This window comes from Mesoplodon densirostris, chromosome 3 (genome assembly GCF_025265405.1).
Source record: "Mesoplodon densirostris isolate mMesDen1 chromosome 3, mMesDen1 primary haplotype, whole genome shotgun sequence".
NCBI lineage: Eukaryota > Metazoa > Chordata > Mammalia > Artiodactyla > Ziphiidae > Mesoplodon > Mesoplodon densirostris.
Window position 1 is genome coordinate 6609948 of NC_082663.1, and position 12252 is coordinate 6622199.

Below are 12252 nucleotides of genomic sequence, written 5' to 3' on the forward strand. Positions count from 1 at the left end.
AAGTTCATGCCCCGGTTCGGGAAGAGCCCACATGCCGCGGAGCGGCTGGGCCTGTGAGCCATGGCCACTGAGCCTGTGAGTCCGGAGCCTGTACTCCACAACGGGAGAGGCCACAACAGTGAGAGGCCCATGTACCACCAAAAAAAAAAAAAAAAAAAATTAACTAGTAATTATATTAACTATTAAAACTATATAAAAATAAGGTTCTTAGTAATAGTGTCCTAATAGAACTCAGCTCAGGAGCCTACAGCCAGAGCTCTTGACATCCAGTGACCTCCCTGTAGGGCTACCTTATGTAGTAGAGGCAGCTGCTCTTCAGGGATCCCAGCCTCGCCTTCTCCTGTTATTCTTCCTTATTCACACATTCCCTCTGTCGCTACCTTCAGGGTCCCAACCTACCTTTAATGAATTCCCACATCACCTTGCACATGGCCTCCAAGCCTTCTAGAAAGACTTATTTAATAGAAAATGGACTAAAAGGCTACTTACATAACATATGTATTTTAGTAACCCTAACCCTGAAATGTGTAACCCTAACCCTTTAAAAGCCTAAGAATGAATTTTAAAATGTGAAATCATAGACATATTTTATAGGTATTGGCACATATTTCAAACTAGGGGTGTTTCAGAAAACTTTTAGAATCCTACTGCCCCCAATCCCCCGAAATGCACATGCACACATTGACACACACACACACACACACACTCATGTAAAGGGCTCCTTATTCTGCTACTCATTCACTTAGGCTGAACTGTTGATAATGTGCATTCCAATGATGATTTTCAGCAGAATTTTAGCAGCAGAATCCTTTTTAAAATCATGTTTTAGGGTGGGGTGGAGGGATAGATCGGGAGTTTGGGACTGACGTGTACACCTGCTGTATTTAAAATAGATAACCAACAAGGACCTACTGTATAGCACAGGGAACTCTGTTCAATACTCTGTAATAACCTAAATGGGAAAAGAATTCGAAAAAGAATAGATACATGTATATGTATAACTGAGTCACTTTGCTGCACACCTGAAACTAACACAACATTGTTAATCAACTATACTCCAATATAAAATATTTTTTTAAAAAAAAGAAGAAAAATAAAATAAAAAGTTTTACAAAGAGCTCCAGTTTATAACAATAATAGCAGAATTTATATGGCTTCCCATGGGCCAGGCACTATTCTGTGCGCTTTACTTTTATTATCTTCTTTAATCTTCACAAGAATTCGTCAAGGTGGGCTTTATCATCCTCCTTACCTTGGGTCACCTGTGCAGGGGACAGGCATGTCTTTATTTGTACCAGTGAGCTGCTTTGTGAGTAGAAGGGTGAGATGCTGAGCGGGAACCTTGCCTGCTGTGCCTTCCCAAGGTGATTTTGTGGCTTTTACGGAGCAGTTGTGTGAGACAGTGACTGCTGACTAAAGACCAGGTTAAAAACCAGGGATTCTCAGACTCTTGGTGGGGATGGATACTTGTGAAAAATCTAATAGTGGATGAGCCCCAAAATGAACTAAAGAAAGAAGACATACAAAGTGCAAGCCCGTGTTTTATTCGATCCACCAGAAAGAAACCTGCCCTGTCAGGTTGCTGTGCACATGCCCACAGGAATGCAGAGACCCCCAGACAGTTTGCGGGGCTCCCTGGGCTGCTTTCAGAAGCTGTCCCAGCACCGATGTCCACTGAATCACTGAGCCTCACACCTGTCCTCTGAGGGCAATACTTAGTCATTAAGTATTTAAGTAATTAATTTAAGTCATTAAGGTAATAATGCAAAGTCCCCTATACGTGAGGGCTGGTTTCAAAGCACAGGTTATCTCTCCCTCACCCTCCACTTTAGGGAGACTGAATTGGTGGTGCCCATCCACTCTCTCCCAGACCTCTTGATTCTGTTCTTCCTCTCCGCCAGCCAGATGGTCCCATTAGGACACATTTCCTCTCCTCCTTTCCTCTTCCTATTCTCTGTCATGGGGTTATCAGTGGTCAGAATAGTAGAGAACTGACCTCAGGGAATTGTGGCCAAAGAAGTTGCACTTACAAACTCTCAGCATTCCCTAAGCCGCCACCACCCATCATGCTCCTTGCCTAGGGATGCTTTACTTCCCGAGGACTGACCCAATGCTTGTCGGACCCAAGGGAGTTAATTGCTGTCTTCCTTCTGAAGCTGAGATGCCAGGTCGCAGTCCTCACTGGTGAGGATCTGCATTGATCCCTGCGTGGGTGCCTCTCACAGGGAAGGAGGTGCCCACTAGGACCACCGTGGCTCATCTTCCGACTTTCCTTTCTCCCCCAAGAACAGGACTGATGCACTAATATTAGTAGTCCTCCCCATGGCTGACTGTAGATGACCTTAGCTGGGGAAATAAAAGGAAGAGCTAGAATAACAAAAATAAGCAGTTTATACATGGCTTATCCCATATAATGTAACTAAAATGGAATAGCTTACACACTGAGCTTTTTTTTTTTTTTTTTTTTTTTTTTTTTTTTGTGGTACGCGGGCCTCTCACTGTTGTGGCCTCTCCCGTGGCGGAGCACAGGTTCCGGACGCACAGGCTCAGCGGCCATGGCTCACGGGCCCAGCCGCTCCACGGCATGTGGGATCTTCCCGGACCGGGGCACAAACCCGTGTCCCCTTCATCGGCAGGCAGACTCTCAACTGCTGCACCACCAGGGAAGCCCCACTGAGCTATTTTTTAAAGGCAGGATTTATCAAACATCAGTGGGATCTATGTTTTATTAAAGTGATTAAACTTTACCGACTGCTGTTTCTGCTGCAGACACGCCAAGATAGTAGCTAACCCTTGTTATTAAAACCCCATTATCCAGCAAACAAACACTGTGAGAATGACAACTGTTTCCACTTAGCGGGCACCTCCTGGCCTGCAGGGCCGTGGACTCCAAGCTTTATGTGCTCTTCTCAGTGACCTAGAAGGAGGACATTATTACCCTCATTTTACAGATGAGGCCACTGCGACACATGCAAGTTAGGGCACTGGCCTAAAGTAAATCCGCTAACGAGTGATTGGAGCAGAACTGAATCCAGGGCTATCCTGTCTTGATGATGTCCATTGTGGTAAATGGAAAAGTGCTAACACAGGGCAGGCCTGCCAGCTGCTTCCCATGGACCACAAAGGATGGACCGGGCCAGCCTTCTTCCTCACACTGGGGTCTTTGATTTCTTTGGTGCCTGTCTACTTCAGGGCAGTCATGACTCACCCAGGTCAAAGCTTTTAGTGTTTTTTGTTGTTTTTGTTTTGTTTTGTTTTGATTTTCAATTTCAAAATTTACTATCAAACGGCAGTACCCAAGACAATGTGGAACTAGCATAAGTAAAAACATATAGACCAATGGAACAGGATTAATAGTTCAGAAGTAAACCCTCACACTTATGGCCAATTGATTTTCAACCAGTGTTAAATCTTGCTGTTTTTCTTCTTCTTCTTTTTCTTTTTTTTTTTAACTTTGTACGGTGCTACAGTTTATTTTCAATCATATTCTTGTTGCTGATGTTGAAGACTCACCGCTGAATTCCTCTCATGTCCTCCAGTTTTCTTAATTGATTTTTTATCTGGGATAAAGACCCTTTAGTAGTCTGGTGAAGCCTGTGAACCCTTAGAATGTTGGGGTTTTTTTAAGTTTATTGGAGTATAGCTGATTTACAGTGTTGTGTTAGTTTCAGGAGTACAGCAAAGTGATTCAGTTATACATATACATATATTCATTCTTTTTTAGATTCTTTTCTCATATAGGTTATCACAGAATATTGGGTAGAGTTCCCTGTGCTATACAGTAGGTCCTTGTTGGTTATCTATCTTAAATATAGTTCAAAGCTTTTAGTTTTTTTTTTTAAATCCTTTCTGTTCTAGATAATCCCTCTGACACACATCTGCTTTTTAAATAAAATGTCTAGGATTTCTTATACCTTTAATAGAACTACCTGTAATGATTTGTATCCTCTTAATGAATTAAATCATTGAAAGCCCATAAAAGATTCTGTGTACTGTCATTTTGTTTTAATCTGTAAATATGTAGGGAGCCATATTGTTTTCATTTTCAAGAAGCAAAGGACATTTACTAATAATGACATAGCTTCAATATAGATTTCTAAAAATTATTTCTGAAGAGTATTTTGCCATATGCATGATTTTTTTTAAACATGCTATGCTGGGTGAGCAAGCCATGTCAAGAGTAATTCTTTTCTAAATCCAGTGTGTTTAGTCATGTATCACTGGATCAAAGAGCAGACAAATGCATCTGCTTTCACAGTCAGTTTGGGAGTTGACCAAGTGAGCTTGATGGTGGTCCCCAATTTTAATTCTCATTTTGGCATTCCTCAGAAGAGATCCCAAGTATTCATCTGACGTATTTCCCCATTCCAGTACTTTATATACAGCTGTATCCTGGGATTGATATCCTGTTCGGTTTTCCTGCGCGTGAATTATGAGCTAAAGATGCTGATCATGATGGTGGCATTGGTGGGCTACAACATCATCTTTCTCCACACTCATGCCCACATCCTGGATGACTACAGCCAAGTCTTATTTGAGAGGTAACCTGCTTCCTCTTCCTTCTATTTAGTTCTTTCATGGGATGTTGGTAACACAAGTATGCATGGAGTACATACAAATTAGCAATAACACTGTCATTGGGAATCACTGTGTGAGTGTTTCTTTGAAGTGATGATTGGGGAAGAGAATGTGTGTTTTTTATTACAGATTACACAGAATAGGTATTATCACACATGATCAGCAGATATGAAATGGTTTAGAGAGAGGATTTGTGTTATACTGTGTACTATATTGATAAGAATAATCTTTTCTTTCACATTCAGCTTTATTGATATTTTGGACTGAAGGATTTTCAGGGCGTTGTCCTGTGCATTAAAGATTATTGAGCAGCATCCCTGGCCTCTACCACTAGATGCCACAAAATCCACCCCCCACCCAGTCATGACAATTGAAAATGCCTCCGGACATTGAGGAATGTGCCCTGCAGGGCAGTGCGGCCCCCAGGTCAGAACAACTGAATCCATATACACAAAAGTACAGGGACAGTGAGTGGTTCCATTCACAAGTTATAGTGAATGGAACTATAACTTGTTGGAGATAAGATAAAATTTCTTATTGGAGATTTCCTAAAACATCCTGGTGTGGAGGGAATCCTATTGGTTGTGTTTACTCTGCCAGCCTTAGGACTAGATGCTTCAAGAATGATCCTCCCAGGTCCACTCCCTTGGACTTATGAAATGTTTCCTGTTATCAAATTACTTCTATAAGCTAAGCATAAATATTTATTCCCTGCTTGAAAAAAGAAGTTTTCATCATGATATTCTCCATCTCACATCTTAACAGCAAAAACACATTTTGTATCAAGTGTTAGGTTTATTTCTGGACACACTAGACTTCAAGTTTTTCTATGAGTGCTTTGCATAATCCCCCATAATATTTCTATATTTCTTTTAACATAAAATAAATGCCTTAAATACTTGCATAGATTTGTTGCTCCGGAAAGATGGTTTGTGTTGACAGCTTATGGCTGCTTGACCAATAGAAGCTCAGTGTCAGGAACGTGGGCACCTCACTGTGTAAACGATTCTTCCCAATAAGAATGCTTTTAGAAACACAACTGCACCGCATTCTCTTCACCAAATTTAATTTTTGTCATCCTCCACGCCATGAAACCCTAACAATCTGTAGTCAGGCTGAGGATAGTGGAGTTGCAAAAGTACATAATTGTATTAAGGAAATTATATGATTCCTTAGCCAAGAGGAAAATGAAATCGAAGTTAATTTTCCAATAAATTCTCAAAATTGCCAACCAAATACACTTTAACATTTCCCTACCATATCCAGAGAGCACGTATTGAATCCCTAAGTAAATGTAGCATCACCGATTTGGACACACAGCTGAGAACACTACTCAATTTCCCTTTATTAAATCTAAATCTCTTGCATACGGTACACATCCGAAGCAAAAGTAGAAATTAGATTAACAAGTTTCTGATGGGGAGGGAATTACTTTGTGGATCTGAGGGAGACACGCCACCTCTTATTTGAACCCCAGCAGCAGGGAAGTAGCTATTTGGTTAAAGAAAAGGAGTTTTACTTTCAGAGCCCTTTTGTTTCATTCAGGGTCTTTTTTGTGTGTTCTCTTGGCTTTGTCTTTATAATCACCTTAAAGCTAGGTAAGGCTGACGTGACAAGCCTCAGGCACCTGCCTTCACTGCCAGTGGTAAGCCAGCATCCTCTCTAGGATGGGTGCAACTGCCGTACCATGTTTAAGTCCTGCAAACTTCCGCAGAAATATTAACAGGAATTAACTTCCTTATGTATTGAAATGTAAATTCAGTGAACTTTAATCTTAAGGGTGAAGTCTTAACTCTCCCCTAATTAAGAAACTTTTGCATATATTGACCTGCTATACATACTTCTAGTTTTTTGTTCTTAAAGAGATAGCATTATGTCCTTCAAATATTATTAATGACTCCTTGACTAATCACAGAAAGAATAAGCAACGCTTTTGGTTACCTTCCTTATCATTCTATCTATTTCCCATTTCATTATTAATAGAACAGTTCCCAGAATATGAGCAGAAAAAAAGGAAAGGAAATTAAACATAATTATAGGACTTTTACGAAGGAGTTTGACTAAGGTTTCTACATGAGCTGCCACAATACTCCCGGAAGCATTCCTCTGCCAGAAGATGAATATTACTGACATAATAGCATAATAATAATAGCATAAAACATAATAATAGCATAAAACATTAACAAGTGTTCTCTAATAGCAGTTTAAAATGAACCCCAAATGAGAGAACTTTGAGTGGCAGCTTGGAATCCCCTCTGATTTCCCCAACCTCGGTGTGTGTATGATTTAATCATGTGACTCGTGCCAGTGCTAAAACCCATTGAGGTCAATGTTTCCTTTCCCTTTTCTGAGATTCAAGATATTCCACCATGAAAGAACTGATAAAGGTTTCTTCCTCCTCTATCTGGTTTGTTATTGCTGACACAACCCTTTCAGATATGAAACTAGGATCCTTAAATAAAAAAAAAAAAAAACTAGTCTGAGATGTTGCTTTGACAATGTACGTCCCTCCCTCCCAAAGCCATAGATGCCCTTCAAGGAAAATGCTGGCTTAACACAAGGCCAGGCAGCACCTCCTTTCCTGATCGAGTTGGTCTGTGCCATCAAAGTCACATGCTTGGTGCCATCCCTTTTCTGACCTGTTTTTGGTCACTGTTGATGCCGAAAACTCGGCCTCTGTGCACCGGTGTCAAATCAAATCTCGGGGACAGAGTTTTAAGTGAAGTAGAAAAGAATAGCTTTATCGCTTTGCCAGGCAGAGGGGGACACACCGGGCTCCTGTGAGTCCCAACTGGGGATGATTTGGGGAGGAGTCTTATAGCAATAGTTCAAGGGCTGGGTTACTAATAAGGATCAGGGGTGTGCAGGGTCTACAGTCCTTCTTTGATCTGCTCTCAGGTGGTCTCCTCCCTTGTCTATGCATCCACTCCCTTCCTGGATTAGCAACTGTTTGAATCTGCCCTTTGGAACCCAGGGAAGTTCATAGAGGCTGGAGTCTATTCCCTACAAATAAGAAATGGAGGACAAAGAAAAGCTTCCATGCCCAGGAGCCCCACAGGGTCCTGCTCGGTTTCAGCATCTCTCTTTACAGGGCACTGCTGGGGCATCTTCTGAATACACAGTTTGGACTGTGTTGTTGTCCTATATGTGAGTTCACCATGTTTCAGGGGGCTTTTCCAAGCCAAATTTGACATTGATCACGGACAAGCCAACAGGGAGTTTTTTGCCAGCAGGGTCAGCAAAGAAAACAAAAGTATGCACTAGAAAAACTCCAGATCAATGGATAATTCAGAAAAGGCTACCAAAGATAATCTGTAAGATTCATGAGTGCGGAAAGCCAACTTTACAGGAGAAAAAAAAAAGTCTACTTGAGAGGGTGTGCCATTAAAAATCCATACGAATGGAGGACAGCAAGGTCCCAGTACTTCACCTGCCATCATGTGATTGTGATCTATCACCTCTTGGTGAAGAAAGCTCAGAAGTGTCTGATATTTAGGAGGTCCAGGAAAATCCATGTCCTAATCCTTTGGCATTTACAACAGTCTTCCATATCATCTGTGAGTACAAGATGTTTTGCTGAATCAATCAATCAACAATCCTGATTCTGGTCCATGACACCATCTCCCAAAGCCCTCAGCCAGCACCACTGAGGATGTTTTACAGGTGATGGTGACGGTGATCGTGATAAACCACTGATATTGCTGGAAGCTGTTTTTGTTTCAAGGACACGTTCCCTTCCCTTGGCAAAGGCTCATTACAGAGTCTGCAAGATGTTGTCAGATCTTTCCAGTGTCTTTTATCCTTGCAGAACTGAAGAGTATCAAAGGATGAATATTATCATTTCATGCGGACCCAGCCGTTATGTTAATTCACCTGAAAGCTAGAAATATGCTTTCTATTCTGAAGATGTTTGGAGGATGGAGAGCTTGAACAGAGGGGTTAACCAGGGGTCCAGCACATTAACCAGCTCTGTGTGGGCACTTAGCCTAATAAAATAAATACTTTGTGGGCAGCATATAAAGTGTATAAGTAAGCAGCAGTTATATCGAGTACCCAGCATCATTCAGAAGCTCTGAATTATTGCTGGTAGAAATGTCTGCATAATTTTAACTTCCTGACCTTAGCAACAGCTCCATACCAAGGACAGCCATGGAGATGCTCCATAGCGATGGAGCCATGAGTCAAGCACCTTCAACATGGTTCTGCATTCTGTGTTTTTCCTGTGTCTCATGGAAAACCCAATGGCTAGAATTCGGCATATTGTAACATTTTGACAGTGTCCCAACTAGGGATCAACTGATGATGAGCTCACTGAAAGCCTGGAGGAAGAACTGCAGCATTAATCATGCTCAGGAAGAAGGCAGGAGCAGTGTGCATCCACCTCTGGGAGAGAAGGTCCAGAGGTATTCCAAACACCTGACATTTCTTTAAAGTCTCCTCTTTTAAATGAAAACCGTATTCCAAATCTGTACTCAAACCCATAATATATCCAAGTTCATACTGAAAATATTTTAAATTACTTTCAAATTTAATATCTCAGTTTCTCTTCCCCTTCCTAATTCCCCTCCTCCCCCGCCAGTGCTATCTCCAGAAAGTATGGAATACACACGTTTGTTTCTCTGTAGCTGACACCACTAGTAGCAGAGCTGGGAGGTACAGTAAGGAGGTCAGTAATCTGAATTGCTTAAGTTAACAAGACCAACAAAAAAAAGGTGTCTTAGCGCTGCTCGAATTCTACCAATCTTTCTTTTCTTCTATAAAAAGCAACCATTAGTGAGCTCCTTTGTTATCTAACCTAAAAAAGAAAATGCCCTGTGATTTGGACCCACTTGTAGGAAGATACTCAATTTTTAGGCTGTTTTTTTTTTGTTTTGTTTGATTTTAGAAAGAGGGGAAGAAGGAGACTTCAGAGAGCCTGGGCCCCCAGACTAAATAGGATATGTACTTCTTATCATCAGCTCTCCAATGTATGAGGCTAAAGCCCAGTGCACAGACCCACGGTATCAGATACACCAACTGCTTCCCATTTAAAATCACTCTTCTCCAAAGGACGAAACCATGACTGCATTAATCAGGGTGCATCTTTTCTCCATAGCAAAAGGCCAGCACTACCTCTCCAGCCCCACTTTTATCATTTCTCCCGACCTGCACCTGCCTCCAGGGCTCTTTCTTAAATATGAGCTTATCCCTTATTATGTTAGTCGTTTGCAGTCCCAGAATTTGTTTGCAGTCCTCAGCATTTGTGAATAACTCGGAAAAAGCATGAGACTTTGATCCATCTGTCCTTGGATGACACTGGGTCACCTTCTTTGGAAGATTGCAGACGATTTCAGTGCATCTGTGTCCAGCCAGAGGAGGAAACGTGTCTATAAATGAAATCCCTTAGATTTCAAACCAACACAGTTATTTGTCCACTCATTCCTTTGTCTTCACGGCACAGTTTTATTGAATACCCTGTATATTCCAGGCCTGATTGCTGGAGTCTAAGCACATAGAGTTGAATAAAATATAGTCTGTGCTCTCAAGAATTTACAAAATCTCTCTATTAGAAAATTGTGTCTCACCAGAAGCCCAAAAGGAGACTTGCAGGTTAAGTTCATATAGCCTACCTAGGGAATGAGTGAACCTATTGGCTGGAAGCTGGTTAAGTGACCCAGAGTTGACTGTGATATTGGAAAGACCTTGAAGAACTGTAGAGATCCAAAAAGATAGGGGAGGAGTGTTGTCAACAACATGGCAGAATAAGACATCCCTTTTGTTTGTCCCCAACAATAATTTGTAATCTATCCTTGGAGAAAAGTGCCTTTGTAGGAGCTGTGGGACCCAGCACCATATGGGATCCAGGAGGAGTCTCATCCACCCATGTGTTGGACAGTATGCATACAGACCTTGATCCTGGCTGTGGACCCTGCAGTGACATGTAATCCAGCTTCAGCAGCTCTTGGCCATGGAGCCCCCTGGAAAACAGTCTTAGCCAGTGACCCATGGAAGAGAGAGACTTTGCAGAAGTCCAGGTTTTCAGAGGAGAAATTCTAGCACATCATTGGAGGAAAAAACATGAGTTTGGACATGCTGAAGTGGGTAAGAGAAACAGCCTGACTCTGTCCACACCACCCTTCCCCCAAGATGGCACAGCTTAAGTCCGGGAGAGATGTTCTCACTCTATGACTTCTCCTGTAAGCACCTGGCTTCCCAGTTGTGCAGTATGCTACCAAGCTGGGAGAGGAGCAGATAGGGCTCTCAGAGGGCTTTAAGAGAACACAGATGCTACTAACTGCATTACTGCCTTTGTCAGGAAGCCCACCCACAAGCCGCTGGGAACACTTCACCCACAGATCTCCCCAGCTGGCTCACGGGCACCCTCATTGTTCCACATGCCTCATGCAAACCCCTACCCTGTGGCCAGCTCCCTGTGCATATTCCCTCCCAATGGCAGCATCGAGAGGGAGCTTGGACCAACAGATAGTGGGCATGCACAGAAAGCTGACTGAAATCTGAGGGCCAGAGAGAGACCACAAACGAGCTTTAGCAAGTTTTGTTTGGGAAAACAAAAGGAAGACTGTCAGCAGTCGGTCTGGTGCATTACAGGATGGAGAGGAGGCATACAAGCTTAGAATTCTGCCACAAGAGAGAGCAAGAAAGGTGGAGAGATGTATCCACAGAAGGTCCAGAAAGCCCCAGAAGCACTAGCAGGGCTGGAGGAAGATATTTATGTCCTGCAGACAGTTAGTAAAGGGTGCAGGAAGTGAGTGCTATTTCACATATGAAGACAGCAATGCAAAACTTTAAGGAACATGAAATCAAGGAAGAAAGGAACAAAGGAACTAAAAAAACAGCTAGAAAACAATTCATTATTAAGCCCTTACCTATCAATTTTACTCTAAGTGTAAATTCATTGAATTGTCCATTTAAAAAGCATAGAGTGGCTATACAGATAAAAAAACAAGATCCAACTATATACTGCCTACAAGGAACTCACCTCAGCTTTAAGGACACACATAGGATCGAAGTAAAGGAATGGAAAAAGATATTCCATGCCAGTGGAAACAAAAAGAGAGTAGGGGTAACTATACTTATATCTGATAAATACACTTTCATCCAAAAACAGTAACAAAAACCAAAGAAAGTTATTATTTATTGACAAAGGGGTCAATTCATCTAGAAGATATAAAAATCATAAATATATATGCATCCAACATCAGATCACCTAAATAAATTAAGCGAATACTAGTAGATATGATAGGAAAAGTAGATGACAATGGAATAATAGTAGAGAACATCAATACATCACATTCAACAATAGATCATCCAGACAGAAAGTCAAATAAGAAACATTGGACTTGAACTAAACTTTAGGTCAAATGGACCTAACAGACATATATGGAACACTCCATCTAACAGCAACAGAATACATTCTTCACAAGCACACATGGAACATTCCAGAATAGATCATATGTTAGGTCATAAAACATCTCTTAGCAAAATTAAGGTTGAAATTATACCATATATCTTTTCCAATCACAATGGTATGAAACTAGAAATCAGTAACAGTAGGAAAACTGGGAATTTCACAAATATATAGAAATTAAACCATGTACTCCTAAACAATCAATGGTCAAAGAAGAATACAAAAGGAAAAACAAAATATAACTTGAAATGAATGAAAATGGGAAG

General features: G+C 41.4%; 1 protein-coding gene across 3 annotated transcripts in view; it reads left to right on the forward strand.

Annotated features, from left to right (window-relative positions):
- ADCY2 (adenylate cyclase 2) overlaps window positions 1-12252 on the forward strand; it is a 440892-nt gene that overhangs the window by 382288 nt on the left and 46352 nt on the right. For all 3 annotated transcript variants that reach the window (XM_060092712.1, XM_060092713.1, XM_060092714.1), the window contains exon 18: window positions 4372-4541. In XM_060092712.1, coding sequence (XP_059948695.1) covers window positions 4372-4541 — 170 coding nt within the window. The remainder of the gene's footprint in view (window positions 1-4371; window positions 4542-12252) is intronic.